At 37.4% G+C, this 18850-nt stretch overlaps 1 protein-coding gene across 5 annotated transcripts in view; it reads left to right on the top strand.

Annotated features, from left to right (window-relative positions):
- LOC124798133 (alpha-N-acetylglucosaminidase) overlaps positions 1–18850 on the top strand; it is a 366096-nt gene that overhangs the window by 255252 nt on the left and 91994 nt on the right. For 3 of the 5 annotated variants that reach the window (XM_047261401.1, XM_047261400.1, XM_047261399.1), the window contains exons 13-15: positions 6713–6799; positions 18107–18297; positions 18381–18501. In XM_047261401.1, coding sequence (XP_047117357.1) covers positions 6713–6799; positions 18107–18297; positions 18381–18501 — 399 coding nt within the window. The remainder of the gene's footprint in view (positions 1–6712; positions 6800–18106; positions 18298–18380; positions 18502–18850) is intronic. The other 2 variants (XM_047261398.1, XM_047261402.1) reach the window with 1 other exon arrangement.

The following is an 18850-nucleotide window of genomic DNA, read 5'->3' as shown; positions in this document are numbered from 1 at the left end:
TTGGTAGGAATGAGAAGGGCAGCATTCCAAAGAGAGTTATGGGAAGGGCAGGGGGTATTGAGAAGCAGTAGGAAGTTGTGCACGACTTCTGAATTGGGTTGGGTTGAGTGCAGCAGGTACATGTGCCAGACAGATGGCTGATGCCCTTGGCCATGTAATCACTGACTTTTGCAAATGGTTGTGGCTTTTCAAGGTGGTGATGCCCTTGTCTGTGGGGAGGATGATAAGGGCAGTATCAGTTTTGAAATGGTGAATGAGGTTCCCTGTTTGGCCATGAATTGGACTAATTGTGGAGGGCCGTGGAGAAGGAAGTTGAGGCAAGATTGGAAATTAAAATATCGTAGGATGTTATTAGGGCATGTTAGATGGGAGTGTTGGAATTACAAGGTTCAATGGAGGTACAAACTGAAGAAGGCTGAAGTTGACATTAGTTTTGTGCTGATATTGGTCTGTTGAGCATGTGTCAAATAAATATATAACACTTGAAATTCCTGGATAGATAGTTGGTAAAATAAATGTAAGGCCACCACTCACATATAGCTGACTGACGTGTGGTGCATAGAAACATGCAACAGAAAGAGTATTTTACTAACTTTTGAGCTGTTGCTCTTCCTTTGTTAGATGTATCCACTTTTTCTCTACTAGGGAAAGAGCAAGAGCTCGAAAGCCAGTAATATACTGTTTCTGTTGTGTGTTCCAGTGCGTCACACATTTTACAAAGAAGTGTTCCCATCGTAGAAAAGCAACAGTCCAGCATGACTGAATTTTGGTGTGAGGATAAAGGTGTGATCTTTGGTGAGAGCCTTTGAGGTTATGTTGATTACTGTGTTGGATGTCTGTCTGTGGCATGTTTGCTGTTGGGAGGGATGTGGCTGCAGTAGCAAGTTAGCAAGGCACAGCTTAGCAGCTGCAAGAGGTTGTCAGTGAGGTTTTATGAATTGTTTTGTAAGTGTGGTGGATAGTTCAGTTGAATTTCAAGGTGGAAGTATGAGATTCATAGGGTTGACAGTCTGCTGAGGTGGCAGTGTGCATTTTCGTGAAGTTTTTTGAGGGCAAGGACTTTGATATGGGAGATGTGTTGCTGACAATTGGAATTGTGGAGAAGTAGTGTGTTGTGAATTGGTAAAAAAAAAGTTCATGAAAACCTGTACTATAAAATTATTATTTTGCTTTTTAGGTTTAGGTTGATAAGTGTTAAAGACTGATGGAACTTGAACAGATAGATTCCACTTTGAAAGGTTATGATCATGATCCAGACTTCTACCCATATGAACGACCATTGCCAAACAACATCTGTCCATCAGTGGTGTAGTATGTTGCTCCTGCATTTATCTGAGTGTGGTTTCTGTGGTCCTGTACTGATATCATACTTCCTCACTTTTCTCCCCCACACCTCCTCTCTTGCAGTTCTCATTCCTCTTATTTCCTGTTCGCTGGCCGGGGTGGCCAAGCAGTTAAAGGCGCTACAGTCTGGAACCACGCGACTGTTACGGTCGCAGGTTCGAATCCTGTCTCGGGCATGGATGTGAGTGATGTCCTTAGGTTAGTTAGGTTTAAGTAGTTCTACGTTCTAGGGGACTGATGACCTCAGCAGTTAATTCCCTTAGTGCTCAGAGCCATTTGAACCATTTTTTATCTCCTGTTCAGTCCACTGCACCATCCAAGATAAACATTCAACTAATTCCAGCTTCTATACTAGAGAAATATGTGTGTGTGTGTGTGTGTGTGTGTGTGTGTGAGAGAGAGAGAGAGAGAGAGAAAGAGAGAGAGAGAAATTGTTTTAACTCATTCCATTGCTTATATTTTGTATTCCATCCAGAATTTTCTGTTCTCTGACAGTTAATTAGTTGCATTTAGTGCCTGTTTTTCTGAGGTAACAATAGCCTCTTCATAATTAGACATGTTGTATTAGTTCTTGAGTTACCAATTCCTCCCAAGTTCAGTTTTACCCTCATTACATGAGATGGGTTTCATATTTGGTAGGATTTCAATTCGAGTAGTTGTGAGTTAATGATCATTCCTATCATCCCATTGCAGTCATTGCACCTCCCCACTCCATTTTCAGGGCGTACCAAGGGCACGATGAGATAGACCCCTGTCAAGTGCGCAGGCATGGATGGGGTGCAAAACCTGACCCTCCTCTCCCTCCCCCCCCCCCCCCCCCCCCCCAAAGAACGAAGGGGAAGCCTTTCCGTGGGCCCAAGACTGTAAAGGCACAGTGTTGTCACAGTGACATTTCGTCTGAGCATCATCATAAATAAATCACTATTATGGAACATGGGTCACACGGGATATTTATCAGCATGGTATACAGTCACTGTGAAGAAACTTCTAAGGAAACAGAGACTACTGCATAACAGGTGTAAAACAAAGCATGGGACTATAGACAGAGAGATGGTGAATGAAACGCATTTGGCTGTCATGAGGGCAATGCGTGAAGCCATCAACTACTACTTTCTGGTCATATGCAAAAGGCTGTTACTGGCACCAAAGATCGTGTCCAGTCCATAGTAAGACAGGAACTGTAATTGAGGTTAGCAAAGCAAAAGCTGAAATTCTTAACTCTGTTTTCAAATGTTGCTTTACAAAGGAAAACCCAGGAGTATTGGCCAGTTTAGTCCTTGTACAACTGAAAAGATGAGTGAAATCAGTATTTACTGTCAGTGTTGTTGAGACACCGCTGAAATAATTAAAATTGAACAAAGCTCCAGGGTCCCGTAGAACCCCTATCAGCTCTATTGCATTTGTGGCTGAGTTAGCCCATCTCCTAACTATACTCAATTGTAGATTCCTTGAACGAGAAACATGCCTCGTAGTCGGAAGGAAGCACACGTGACACCCATCTACAAGAAGGGTAGCAGAAGTGATCCACAAAATTACTGTCCGATACCCTTGACATTGATTTGTTGTAGAATGTTACAACATAATTCTCAGCTCAAACTTATCAGGTTTCTCGAACAGAATGACATCCTCAAAGCCAACCAGCATGGATTCTGAAAACTGCGATCATGTGATACCCGACTCACACTTTTCCCATATGACATACTGAAAGCTTTGGATCAAGGCAGCCAGGTTGATGCAGTATCTCTTGATTTCAAAAAAGCATTTGACTCAGAGCTACACCTATGCTTATTGTCAGAAGTACGATCATATGGTGTATCAAGTAAAATCTGTGGCTGGATTGAGGACTTTTTGGTAGGGAGTATGAAGCATGTTATCTTTGATGGAGAGTCATTGTCAGATGTATAAGTAAATTTAGGTGTGCCCCAGGAAAGTGTGTTGGGACCCTTGCTGTTCATGTTGTATATTAATGGCTTTGCAGACAATATTAATAGTAACCTCAGACTTTTTGCAGATGTTTCAGTTGTCTATAATGAAGTACTGTCTGAAAGAATCTTCATAAATATTCCGTCAAATCTTGATAAGATTTCAAAGTGGTGTGAAGACTGCCAACTTGCTATAAATGTTCAGAAATGTAAAATTGTGCACTTCACAAAATGAAGAAGCCATTGTATCCTGTGACTATAATATCAGTGAGTCACTATTGGAATCAGCCAACTCATACAAATACCTGGGCGTAATACCTTGTAAGGATATGAAATGAAATGATGCCATAGGCTCAGTTGTGGTAAAGCAGCTGGTACACTTCAGTATATAGGTGGAATACTGGGAAAGCACAATCAGTCTACATACAAGATTGTTTACATATCACCTGTGCGGCTGGTTCTGGAATATTGCTCAGATGTGTGAGACTCATACCATAGGACTAACAGGGGATATTTAGGGCATGCAGAGAAGGGCAGCACGAATGGTAACAGGTTTGTTTGATCCATCCGTGAGTTTCACAAGGATACTGAAGGAACTGAACTGGAAGACTATTGAATATAAACATAAAGTATCTCGAGAAAGTCTATTAACAAAGTTTCAAGAACTGGCTGTTATTGATGACTAGGAATATACTAAAAACCCCTACATGTCATTCACATACGGATTGTGAGGATAAAATTTGAATAATTACTGCACACTCAGAGGCATTCAAACTGTCATTCTTCTTGTACTCCATATGTGAATGGAACAGGAAAAAATGTTAATTACTGGTACAATGGGATTGCATTGCACTTCACAGTAGTTTGCAGAGTATAGATGAGATGTAGAAATATCAATATAACTGATCTAGTTAACAAAATAGCGGCTTTCAAATTGCAGTTGAAACAGCTGAGAGGAGCACTGATGCAGCTTCTCATTTTGATATTTTAATGGATATTCACCTCCATTTTCAAAGTATGGGTTACAAGATGCTTATCCAAACATCAAAATGGCTTTGAGGATATTTATGATAGTTCCAGTGACAGCAGCTTCAGAAAACTGAAAGTGACAAAACAGGTACTTGAGGTCAAGTAAAGGTGAAGCAGACTCAAATTCAGCTATCCTGTTGATAGACTACCACATGGCTCTTAAATTTTTCAATGACATAATCAATGGCTTTGCTTTGCTCAAAGCAAGGAAATGAAAAGTAAAATTACAGTAAAACATAATTCTTGAAAAGGAATGCGTTTTCAACAATCAATTACAGTTAATAATTTATAAACTATTAATAATTTATGAGGAGTGAATAAAATATGTTCTCTACTATACATCATACTAAAATATATAACAACGAAAACAATGAATTATTGATAAAATTATTTAATTGGATAGATAAAAAATCTACTCACCAAGCAGAGGCAAAACACACACACATAAAAGACTGTTCTGATTGGCAAGCTTTTGGAGCCAGTGGCTCCTTCTTCGGGCGGAAGGGTTGAAGGGGAATGAAGAAGGGTGAAGGGAAAGGACTGGAGAGGTGTAGGAAAAGAGGTAGATTTTGGGAAAGTCACCCAGAACCGCTGGTCGGGGGAAACTTACCGTACAGGATGAGAAGGAAAGACTGATTGTTGGGGACTGCATCCTTCTCATCCTGTACGGTAAGTCTCCCCTGACCTGGGCTTATGGGTGACTTTCCCAAAATCTACCCCTTTTCCTAGACCTCTCCAGTCCTTTTCCTTCACCCTTCTTCCTTCCCCTTCAACACTTTTGCCAGAAGAAGGAGCCAATAGCTTTGAAAGCTTGCCAATCACAACAGTCTTTAGTGTGTGTGTTTGTGTGTTCTTCCGCCACTTGGTGAGTAGATTTTTTATCTATCCAATCAAATAATACTAAAAGATATGTATGTTAGGTACCTTAAACAATAAGACATGGATTTTGTTTTACTTCTTAAAAAGTTACACAATTTGTTATTTATTTACTTCAAAGATACATTTAATTTGTTGTACTCAGTACTTTTTTACCTCTGTAATGTATTTAAGAAGTATTATACAGGGTGTCTCTCAAAAGGTACCTGGGAGGGGCCCATGGGTTGCACAGCATGGCCCTGGCTGCTGCCACCACACCCGCCGGGCGCCACTGGTAGTCGGCTGCTCGTGTGCTTCCACTGAATTAACCATAAATAGTGTTGCCATCTGATTAACTTAAACTTACCTTTATTTGCAGTAGGTGCTCAAAATGATGTCCCTCTGTGCTAATAGCAGCTTGACATTTCGTGAACACATTACCAAACACTTGACGAATTTTGGCTGCCGAAATCAGGGAAGTGACTGGGTGAACCCTATCATCCATCTCTTTGAGTGGTGGGGATTGGTTGCATACACCTTGTCTTTTAACATTTCCCAAAGATTATCAAAAACATTCTGTATTGCTGACAGAGAAGTGTTGGTGATGTGCGATCTTGCATTGTCCTGCATAAAATAACCACACATCTGGGCTGGTGCACTTTTAGCGGGTTAGCCAAGCATGTAGAATCAGCTCAGTATGACTCCGCACATTTCTGTCCAGAATTTTCTGCTCTCAGACAGTTAATTAGTCACATTTAGTGCCTGTTTTTTCCATGGTAACAATAGTCTCTTTACAATGTAATGTGTGTTAATTCTTTTCCTGTGCTAGTGAGCCAGGGGTGCTAATATTTCTTGTCTATTCAAACCACAACACAATCAGTCTGTGTGCGTTCTCTCACACAACTCCTTTTACATATTCATTGTTTTGCTAAATCAAATTACTAAAGTAGTCTTTCATTCAGTGTGCTGTGACCACCTATTAGGGCATCACTGTAGAATGTTTTATGTTTTATTTTTCTGCTATTTATTTGCTTTTTCTGTTTTACATTGCTTATGCATTTCTAGAAAGTGGAAATTACAGCCATTGCTCTTTTTTTAGGACATACAGTACTTGCTAAAGAATTTTGGTGGAAATCCTGCAAATTCATGTCCTTACTGTTTTATTCTGTTGATTTTATAGATGATTTATGGTATCTGCAATATTTGGTCTGTTGTCAGTACACAGAAGTGTGCCTACAGCTATTTTTATTTCACTTTACTGGGTCTTGATAACATAAGGTTCATCATATTCCATGCTATTTATTTCCTTCAATTAACTTTGATAAAGAAGAATTTTAATACAATAAAAATATGATACCATCTGTAAATGCAGTGACCAAAACCACAGAATTTATGTTTAAGATATGATGCTGCTCAAATATGTAAATTTTTAATATAATACTTTCATTCCATCTCTATTTTTGTAATCACAACTGTTTCAGAACTTCATTTCGTTATTGTATGTTGTAATTGATACACTATACTTATGCATACATTGCTCTTCTTACTTCACAATGCATCAGGGATCGGTGTATAACTGCACAACAGGTTACTCTATGCGTGGACAAAGCATCATCTCCGTCTCACCATCATTTTTCTTGAGTGAGCCTGTAAGTAAAGTCTGTATTTGAAGTTATTTAATTATGCAAAATAGGCAGTAATTTGTTCATATAAATTGTTGACTTTTCTGCTGAAATTTGTAGCACTTTGAGGAATTTGAGTACAAAATTTCATAGATCATCAATGAGCATTATATTTGAAATGTACTGTTGGAATTTTAATAGTAAGTAGAACTTTTCTTTTCTGTCTCTGTGTAAAGATAGAAGATCTATATTTTATTATGAAAAATATGCAGAAGAACTTAAAAAAAATTGTCCAAATTCTAGGAAGAAGAGTAAAATGACATATTGTTATAGAATGGAGTTAAATATGTATGAAATACATGCAGGCTTATGGCAGTTTGATCAGGTCCATCTCTTTTTAAGTATTTTTATTTCTGGGTGCCTGAAAAAACCATAACTTTCTGACCAAAGCAAGCAAGCAGGCAAGTTGAAAATATGTCGAATGCTGTACTGAAACTGTGATCAGTTTGAACAGTGCTTGTGTGTGTGTGTGTGTGTGTGTGTGTGTGTGTGTGTGTGTGTGTGTGTGTGTGTGTGTGTGTGTGGGGAGGGGGGGGGGGGGGAAACAAGTATCTCTTAAAAGCAATTTTGATGTTAATAAATGACTCAGTAACAAGGTGGCCAAAAATCATGATTTTGTTATTTCGTAAGGGTCTGCATCAGCAGTCAAAATAAAATTCATTCAGCTGTGTAATTGTGCTAAGCCAAATGATGAAGGGGAATGTGTCTTAGCCACCAGATAGATAGATAGATAGAAATAGACAGAGAAAGGGAGAGAGAGAGAGCTGCTGTATTTCTTCAAGTAATTTAATTCACGGCTGAGGTGCTCAGTCACCATTATTATGCTGAAACTAGTGATCACCATTTGAAACAACCTCATTAACTATTATTTCTCTTGTTAGGGCAGTAATTGTGAAATAAAGCTGGTTTTAGCAGGAGAACCAAGATAACCTTCCTAAGATATGTGATTGTGTCAACTCTTAATTTAACTAAGTCCCCTCTGTGAACATCTGAGTGTGTGCTGTCTTATAAAATGTCATCCAGGTGCTGAAATCATTGAATCAAATTAAACTGATCAAATGTCATGTCACTTTCTTCTCCCATTGTCACTATAAATCTTTGATTCGAAAATCCACCGCCAAATGGCATTGTGTAGATTACAGTGCTTTCCATTCCATGCGTAATGTGTTTACCACTTATATTGACATAGAGAATCTTCAGGTTTTTTTTACTTTACTTACTATTTTTCCTGTTTGAACTTCACAGATCTTCCCTTTTTATTAGTGAAATTAACATTCTCACTTTGGAGACTTCTCAATTGAGCTTCTAGGTGATCTGATATGGCCTATAACTAATGTATACAACATCTCCAACTGAGGTTCCAAATGCCCCAACTCAGCTCCTTTTAATGTCTTCACTATTTCTCATTCTTGACCAGCTTTATGCATTGGGAATTTTCTTAAAGAGTGGCTCTGCCATGTCGTATCCTGCCTGCTATGTAACCTATGGGGAAGAAAACTCTCCACCAAACCAGTACAAGTCTCTTATTTTATTTGTGGTATAATTTTCAGCAACTGCAGTATTATTTTTTCAGGATAAATTTGAGGCATCAGTTGCAGATAAAGTTTATTATGCTTTACCAGTTTTGACAAAGTAATTTGTTATCTTCAGAATCTTTGTATTAGTTTAGCAGACAACGATATCTTCTTCATAGAAGGATAATGCCATGATATGTCCAGAAATTTACATACTTATTGTATGTGATTATTTTAAACATTAACTGCCAATTTATAATAACTGAATCACATCTTTGTATCTCTTATTGTAAACTGTCAGTCAGTGTATAAAATAAATCACATATAATAATTATGTAAATTTCTGGACATATAATGGCATTATCCTTCTATGAAGAAGGTATTGTTGTCAGCTAAACTAATAATAAGCCTCTGAAAATGACAACTTAATTTATCAAAACTGATGAAATGTGATAAAATTTATTTGCAACTGATGACTGAAATTTATTCTGGAAAAAAATACAAAATCTCACCAGAACAAAAAATAAAATAAAAATACTCTCCTTACACTTGCATTCACCCCACTAGAATTTCTTTCAGATATCAAAGTATTGAAAATTTGTAACAAAAACTCCTTACAACCTCTTGTTATGAACAACGTAAATTAATGAGGGCAGCATGTTAGGCAAGAAAGATCTGTGACGTACACAACTTACTGCCACACCTGGTGATTATGATCAACTTCTTTATTCTGTGTTTCACAGCTTGTATGAACTTGTTAAAGATTAAAACTGTGGTTCTTTGGTCTGTGAGAATGTGAAAACAAATTAGCCGTGTCTTGTGGTATTTTGACAAACCTCACAATCTGTATCATTGTTTCTAAAACAAACCACAGACCTCTGATTTGGAGCTAAGTGTAAAGGCAGAGCCAGAAACTTTGGCTGCTCTCTGGCAACATAGATTATTACTTCCTAAATTTGTTCCATGTGATAGAGGGGTGCGGGTCTCCCTAAATGAATCTGGGCTGTTTTACACACTAGAGAATGGCTGTGCGTGGAATGGGTACACAGCTCACCTAGAATAGAATATCTCCATGCAGTCAGAACAAATAATTCTGCAGAGGGCTTCAGAAGAGGTGAAAATACCATGATTTTAGTGATCAGATGGAGAAGCACCTGCAACGAAGAGTCAAAGTTTGAAGCACTATCGAAAAGCTGTGGAGCCCAAATAATACTAAGCATTGAGACTTTGCTATGACTAGAAACTGATAATAGTCAACAAATGTAAGTATGTAGCAAAAATACAAGTTCCATGGTTTGGGAGCTGATGTATTTGTAGTAGCAGACAAGAAATGCAAATGAAGTGAAGTAGGAGTTGAATCTTCATTTGTAATGGCTCAGACGACAAGAATAAGAAACTAATTTGTTGTTGGAACCTTCCTGTCAGCCGCCAAATGCTTCTGCAGAAGTAACTGATAATTTCTGGGAGATTCTCCGTATGTATGTTTTGAATTCATTTGATAACAACTGAATTAATTATTGAGAAAGTTACAGGTTCACGTTGTTTGTTGAGATAAAATTTCCTATAAACACACATAAAGTTTTTGTTGAAAATTGCTAGGAGTAGAGGGTCAGAACCATACACTAAGATTAAAATATACCAGATCTGTGGCAGCAGCCAGATAAGATCTGTATGAGGATGTTGACACGGACACTGAGATCATTGGTTACAATGCGGTTGTAGCAAAATTGTATACTGAAGTACAAAAGACCAGAAAAATAAGCTGCAGAGGTTTAAATATTCAGTGAATGAATGAGGAGAAGATTATTCATTCCTCAGACACAGATAACTTTGAAGTCAGGATAGCTGTTGGGTACCTGTGAAGTGTTTTTAACACTAGTAAAACATTATTTGACTTAAGATATTTATTCACAATGTTTACAAGTCGCCGTTCTTCCACACCAGCCTGGGCTGTTGCCCATTCAGCTGCAGTTTGGATTCTATCTGACATCCATTGAGTCACCTCAGCGTTTCCATGCCCAGGAGAAGATGTCAGTAACACTGGCGTTGTGGCGGACTGCTGGTGAGCAATCTCTTCTATTACCCAGCGCGAAGTGGTTCTTGCACTGACTGCTGGAGCATTCTTGGTCTCGCTCCAAATTCTACGATGACCCTTGATGATACATCTGTGATGTACCTGGTATCAGTAGTCATGTGGTCGGTAGGTTTTAGCACCCAAAGGTGTCTGAACGTTGAACAGGAACGTAGATCCCACGAGGCCTTGTTGCTGGCTTCTGCATTGTAGTTTGGTACTGGCAGTGCTCTGCAATGTGGTGTTATCAGAAGATGTCAGCCCCTCCATCAGTAGATGGTTGATAGCGAGCAACTTGAAGTTCATCAGGTGAAGTCCATCATCTTGAGTACATCTTTGGCTAGTCCATAGACTGTGCTGGAGCATTTAGGACGTAGAATCAGTACAGTATTGCAGTCATGGAATCATGTGCTATTATTGTGAATGCCATCAATCACAATGATCAACTCATGACAAGATCTGGAGTATTTAAAAGGAGCTAGCATGAGGCTGTGATGCAAAGCTCTGTTTGTAATTATTAAATGTGTCCTCCTTATTTGCTATATTCACCAAGAGGCCGTTAACTGCTGTGTCGGTCCCTCAGTATGTGCTCTTATGAAAGAGAGAATGTCTCTTGCAATGTGTCTTATTAGCTAATAAATATGCTTGTCTCCCTTCCTTTGGTTTTCTGTCGCAGTCTACTTCCTGCTGCAAGTGCATCTGTACTCTGTGCAGTGCTGTTGGCCTGACCCATTTGTGACATTCTAGCTTGCCTCATTCTTCTGACTCTGTCTCTGGCGTGACTTGAATTTGCCTGTGGTAGTGTGAGAGGGTTTTAATAAAATTTTTAAAGTTTCTGCCCCTTTGTATTCTGTGCTGCAACATCATTAAAGGAACTCGCCATATCCCCATCGAGCAATGATTCAGAAATGGAATCATCTAAACAGTCATAGCATAGACTGTTTTATTGGAATGAGGTGTCCTGCATGTGAGCCCATCACTAGCAGAGGTCATCAAGAGTAAAGTACTGCTCTTAGTGAACAATTGTACACTAGACCGCCAGTAGTTCACATATACTTATGAAGCATACGGTTATGCACCATTGCAGTGTTGTGTTGACACTGTGCCTTGTTTACAGATTTTTACTTTGATCAATCTGGCTGTTGTCTATAGAGAGTTCTACTTTCAACTTCACACCTGAATTTGCTCACCTGCATATCTGGGCTTGCACCAACTGTGAACATTACAACAATTTTGCTGCACTAAATGGTCACCTACATTTCTGTCAGTGTTAGTGGATACGTGAACTGAATTGAAACTCACATTTGTAGGACTCATTTTTTATGCGTATAGCAAACAATTTGTATTATTATGTTAGATAATAAAGGGCTGGGGTTAAGATTCAAACAAATAGGCAGTCAAGCTCAAGAAAAATAGGTCCTTTTTGTAATGATTGAAGATGGTAGATATCAAGTTGGTGTACTAATAATATTGAGGAACTTTGTAAGAAGCAGTGCCTAAGGCACCATAAGTACAATCCAAAGCATGAATCCAAAGATACACAGATGTTAATTGAAAATCACGTGGCTACATCAAGAACAATATTTGAAATTTTCTTGTTGTTTCCATGGCAATGGAAATTGGGAATGTCAGCTTTAAATATTTTGCTAGGGAGATGAAAGGCTATTGTTCTACCACTTAGCTGTGTTTATTGTTTTCTATTTATTTGCTATCAGTTTCAAAGCAACTACAGCATCATATTCAGGCTCTTTCGCATTGCAATAGATGTGATATACCACCACATGTATGTTTTGTTAATATTAATGTTATGGTATATCCTTTATATGTATCTTGTTGAAGAATTTCTATTGCTGAAATGTGTGTTAACTATATGTACAAATTAATTCGCAGTGTGAGTGTAAAATGAGTCATTTCACATAATTATGGTCTATCATGTAAAATGGCCCACAGAACCTCCAACTAACTAGCTCATCAATAAGCTTTTAGATGCTGTACTAGAGGATGCCACAGTTTATCACATCAATAACATTGTTAAAGTGCCTGAAGAGGAAGCCATAGTTGCTCCAAAATTGATAACCATGCCGCAGACAAAAATTAAGAGAACAGCCTTTACTCTCCGTAACAAAATGCTTGAAGCCATCAGTAACTGCCACAGTAAATGTTATCACTGGAATGATGTCATATTCCAAGAAATTTTGGTTACGTGTTGTAACTGACTGTGACCCAAAAATGTGTCCAGAAATGGATGAGACAGAAAATAACATAAAAAATAGCAAAACAAAAGCCAAAATGATAGAATTCTTTCTTTAAAAGTCGCATCATGAAAAATCAAGAAATGTTGCCACCATTCAAGTTCCATATGTCAGGAAAGGTGATTGGCATAAAAATCAGTACTGGTGCTTTTAAAAAGCACTGCAAATCACTAAACCTCAACAAGGCTCCAAAACAGTCAGCCTCTATACAGAATTTACCAGTGTGTTAGTTCCATTTTTGATTATAACTCCCCAAGAAAATAGTTAAATATACTCGTAAGTAACCATGTAACAAACCATGGCTTACTAAGGGTACAAAAATGTCTTGTAACCGGAAAAGGGAAATGTATCTGATAGCAAGAAAGAGTAGTGACCCAGAAACTATCAAACAAAAAGTCAGAAGTTGAAAATATTTTTAATAATCATTTTCTAAATGTTGTGGATATAGTAGGATCCACGTGTTCATTCGAAGATGCTAGGCTGTTAATGGAAGAGGCCATACCTATGCAATTTGATACAATTGAAATCTCACCCACTTCTCCCTCTGAAATTAGGAAAATAATAAACTTGCTTAAAAGCAAAAACTCACATGGAATTGATGGCATTTCCAGCAAAATACTAAAAGCTTGCTCTCAACAGATAAGTAAGATTCTCAGCCACCTGTGTAATAGCTCTCTGGAACAGGGCATTTTCCCTGATAGACTGAAATATGCTATTGTTATACCTCTGCATAAAAAAGGGGATAGATCTGATGTCAACAATTACCGTCCAATCTCCCTTCTAACAGCTTTATCCAAAATTTTTGAGAAAGTAATGTATTGAAGAGTAGCTTCACATATCTGTAAAAATGAGGTACTAACAAAATGTCAGTTGGGTTTCCAGAAAGGTTTTTCGACAGAAAATGCTATGTATGCTTTCACCAATCAAATTTTGAATGATCTGAATAACCGAACACCACCCATTGGGATTTTTTGTGATCTCTCAAAGGCTTTTGATTGTGTAAATCATGAAATTCTGCTAGACAAGCTCAAGTATTGTGGCATGAGTGGGACAGTGCACAAATGGTTTAATTCGTACCTAACTGGAAGAGTGCAGAAAGTTGAAATAAGCATTTCTCATAATATGCAAAGATCAGCACATTCCTCAAACTGGGAAACTATCAAGAATGGGGCTCCACAAGGGTCGGTCTTGGGTCCTTTGTTGTTCTTAATATATATTAATGAGTTGCCATTCTATATTCATGAAGAGGCAAAGTTAGTTCTCTTTGCTGATGATACAAGTATAGTAATCACACCTGACAAACAAGAATTAACTGATGAAATTGTGAATAATGTCTTTCAGAAAATTACTAAGTGGTTTCTTGTAAACGGACTCTCACTGAATTTTGATAAGACACAGTACATACAGTTCCGTACAGTAAATGGTATGACGCCATTAATAAATATAGACCTTAATCAGAAGCATATAGCTAAGGTAGAATATTCAAAATTTTTAGGTATGTCCATTGATGAGAGATTAAATTGGAAGAAACACATTGATGATCTGCTGAAACGTTTGAGTTCAGCTACTTATGCAATAAGGGTCATAGCAAATTTTGGTGATAAACATCTTAGTAAATTACCTTACTACGCCTGTTTTCACTCATTGCTTGCATATGGCATCATATTTTGGGGTAATTCATCACTGAGGAATAAAGTATTTATTGCACAAAAGCGTGTAATCAGAATAATAGCTGGAGTCCACCCAAGATCATCCTGCAGACATTTATATAAGGATCTAGGGACATTCACAGTAGCTTCTCAGTATATATACTCTCTTATGAAATTTGTTATTAACAACCAAACCCAATTCGAAAGTAATAGCAGTGTGCATAACTACAATACTAGGAGAAAGGATGATCTTCACTATTCAAGATTAAATCTAACTTTGGCACAGAAAGGGGTGAATTACACTGCCACTAAAGTCTTTGGTCACTTACCAAATAGTATCAAAAGTCTGACAGATAACCAACAAGTATTTAAGAAGAAATTAAAAGAATTTCTGAAATACAACTCCTTCTACTCCATAGAGGAATTTTTAGATATAAATTAAGAAAAAAAAATTCTAAAAAAATAAAAATAAAGTTGTTATATTAACTTAATTATGTTGTTAAATTAACTTAATTGTGTCATGTATTGGAAAATTTGACTCGTTCCACATCATTACGAAATATTGTATTCATGATCCATAGAACTAGTATTAATCTAATTTAATCTAATCTACGTAGGTCCTTGAACACAGACGTGTTCTAAGTAATTAGAAAAGAGGGCAGGTGAAACCCACCTACAAAAAAGGAAGTGGAATTTATCCAAAGAACTACCATCTTATACCACTCGCATATATGTTTATCAGAATCCTAGGAACATTGTGTCAAGTGAAACATAATGACTTCCTGGAAAAATAGACTTCTGCACGGAAGTCAGCAGTGGTTTAATACACACTGTGTGTGCAAAAACCAGCTTGTGCTGTTCATGGATGGTATCCTTGGTGCCATGTGTAGAGGTAACCAGTTTGATTTGGTGCTTCTATACTTTCAAAACAGTAATTTCCAGGAATGATTGCTTATCGACTGTGTGAGCCCCTATATATATTCACTATAGCAATGACAAAAGACAAATGTTTACTAAGTTACAACTAATTACAAAGGAAAGTAGTAACTTTACTTGTCAGCCACATCTTCTTCATACACTATTCTTCATGTTGTGTAAGCTGCCAGCAGCAATCCTTTTTTCCCATAACCAGGGTACACTCCTGCTATGTCAGTCAGAAATATTGGGAGAGTATCAGAAGGGTCTTTTTTACATGCAACCTAAGTTGTGGAAATAAAGGTATTGTAAGAGGTAGAATTTGTCCCTGTCTCCTGGACGTCCCTTGTCCCTGACTCCTGGACGTCCCTCTCTTTTTATTGACGACTTAACAGATTTCCACAAGTGTTTGATGTTCTGTCTGTGGTCAGATGGATTGTCCATTAACACAGATTCAGCAGAATGATTCACAAATTCGTGTTGAAAGCTTACTTTTTTTAAAGGTGTGTATGACTTAAAGCCATTATCACTTTTGTGCCTGGCAATAAAAAGTGCTTTATCGGAGACACCCCCCCCCCCCCCCCCCCCAATAAACTTGAACTGTAAAGCACTTGTGGGATTCTCTTTCAATGCTGTCAAATACCCACAAATATGTTCACCTTCATTTTTCAGTGGTCATCCTCTTTGGTATTTTCCAGTAGCTGTATGTGAGTCACCTATTTCAACAACCTTGTTTTGGCTAGTGATTGAACCACTCTCATTCGTGACTAAAACGTAGTAAACTTCTCTGAAGAAACCACAGTAGTCACACATGGTGTTTGTGGACAGTTGTGTTTCAGAAGCTGTCATTTGTAGTATATAGTCTCTTATCCAACATAAGCCTAAAATGATGCTTTTCTCGATGGATAACTTGGAACTGTGAAAATGATGTGTTCTTTATTATAGACGTTCTTTTGTGACACTGGATGCAGTACAGTTGGAAAGGAAAATCAGCATCCACAGCTTTCTAGCAAAGTTTCATAGAGTGGAGTCCATGACATTCTACACAATTCCTGCTATCATCATTTGGAAGCTATCTGAATACCCAACAAAATTTCAAACCACTTTACACATTATGTAAGGGAGGATTTAGATTTTGCCATGTGAGTGTATCGGCACCCAAATTTGCCATGATTTCTCTCATTGCTATTCACAGTAAACTGTGTTTCCCCAGCAACATGCTAAACGTTTACCTTAATTTATGCCTCTAGAGTTGTGTGGTTGACATAGAGTTGCATGTTCAATATATATCGTTAGGTACAGATGCGTTCAGTGGGCAATCATTCTTGGAAATTATCTTCAAAACAAGCTTTGATTTATTGCTAAATTGCCTGTTTGTAAAGAAAATTTATTCCTGTCAGATATCTGACCAAGTTTATGACGATTGAAAATTTAATGGTGGGCAGGTTGCAACACTGGATGGAGAGTGATCCACAAACAATAAATTAATGCCTAGTGTTCTCCAATGAAGTTTAATAGATTTGTTTCTGTTAATGTAATACATTAATATCTTTGCATCTGGTGTTTATCTGTGAGGAAATTATATTCAATAAAAGTTATTGTTATTTCCAGTCAGTTCTCAATGAAATATTAGTCTAATCCAAGGACTGACAACTCGTTTTTATTGTAGAGAAAAAATGTCAAGGACTTAATGGAACTTATAAGCTTGATAACCTTCGACTACTGGTTGAATGATTCACAACTAAAGTTTGAACATAAACATGGTCATAAGCTCATTTATGGAAGGAGTGTGGAGTTTAGTTTGTTTATGCACAGAGACTTACTTTGCTTGCAGTACAATCTTACTACTTCTAGTGCACTTCTGAAAATTGAAAATGTACATACCAACTTATTGCCATTGTTATTTTAATTCATGATGGTCTTTGAAAAGAGGGCATTCTTAATTCATTCTGGATAATATAATTAATGCTGCATCTTGCAGACATGTTATGGATTTGTTATTGTGTTCTTTCCCCTCATGATGGATTCATTTAATATGATTTACTATACATAACGAAAATACAGGACCACATTGTTTTGAGATTTTTTTGCATGTGGGTGTATATTACAATATTTCGTATAGTGCATGTAACAGTTGTGGGTGTGTATATTCGTGGTCTCTGGGCTTCGCAACGTAAGTACTGGTATCATTCCAGCTTAATACTTTTCAGTTCTTCTCGTAGAGATTGTGCTAATGGTAGTTATTTAACACTTTTTTTCTTTAAAGTTTGTCTGTTTTTGCTGCAGTACTGCACCTGTGGGCAGTGACCATGTAAGTATTTCAAGCTGCATGTACTGCTTCAGCATGTTGGCATTTTGTTGCTCATGTCTTGGAATGTTTCAGAAAAATAGGAGTCTAGTAAGCTGCATTAATAATTCAGACTTTAATAGAAATAGTATGGCATGGCTTGCAAAACTGTAAGAAACTTCTGACTCAAAAATTAAGTAAAATTTGAGAAACAGTAAATATCTTTCGTGTTAATTTTCCACTTTCTTGCTAGACTTACATATATCAAACACTTTAGGGACGTCTTTTGAAAGTAACTTTTATTTTCCCATATTTGCATAGCAGTTGCTGAAAAAAGTATTATAAGTATGTCATAAGAGGGGCAATAACTACCTGCACAAAGCTCTTCTTTATAAAGCTAAAACACACACACACACACACACACATCTGGCACTGAAACCATTATAGAAGTAGTGAAAATTCTTTACTGTCATACATTACAGAGATTCAGCAGCTCCAGAATTTTTGTTATATGTGTTTCTCTTCTCTAGAATTAGTTCATAAATAGCTAAGAATATTGATTATATATGAATTGTGGAATTTACAGGTATGGTACAATATTTCCGAGGTTGTTCTTGCATGGGATAAACTACTCTTAGCATCAGAGGAATTTAATAACTCTTCATGTTACAAGCATGATGTTGTTGATGTCACTAGACAGTACCTACAAGTGCTGGGAAGTGGATTATACAGACGCTTCAGGAATGGGTATTTTACTGGTGATGTACAAGCATTTCAGTAAGTGATTATTCTTATGTAAAATGTGAAAAATTGTTCTACATTATTATCAGTGATTCTATAGTTAGTCTGGTACCTTTCAGGAAAAATGCTGAAGATTTCCTCAGTTTGCTGGGTGATTTGGACACACTGTTGGGTTCCAGTGAGGCATTTCTTTTGGGAGCATGGCTAAAGAGTGCCAAGGCTTTAGCCACAACACCGCTGGTATGTTAGTCATTGACACTAAGTATTTTGTGAATATTTTCTTTTTTTTAATAATATATGTTATTTTATTTTCACAAGTCAGCAGCCAGAGACAGTATTCATGTGTGTGTGAGTTATGTTTTTGTTAGTGTGTGTGTGTGTGTGTGTGTGTGTGTGTGTGTGTGTGTGTGTGTTTGTTTTCTACTTTAGAAGAAGGTCTTTTGGCTGAAAGCTTAAATGTGTAGCAGTCTTTCTGTTGTGCCTGTCTGTGACTCACCATCTGCTCTAATTGGTGAGTAGTAATCTGTCCTTTTCATAATATTTTTGTTTTCGTATCCTAGATTTCCCATTGTTTGACAATGAATATTAG

The sequence above is a fragment of the Schistocerca piceifrons genome, chromosome 5, assembly GCF_021461385.2.
Source record: "Schistocerca piceifrons isolate TAMUIC-IGC-003096 chromosome 5, iqSchPice1.1, whole genome shotgun sequence".
Classification (NCBI taxonomy): Eukaryota; Metazoa; Arthropoda; class Insecta; order Orthoptera; family Acrididae; genus Schistocerca; species Schistocerca piceifrons.
This window is presented reverse-complemented; position numbering and strand designations above follow the sequence as displayed.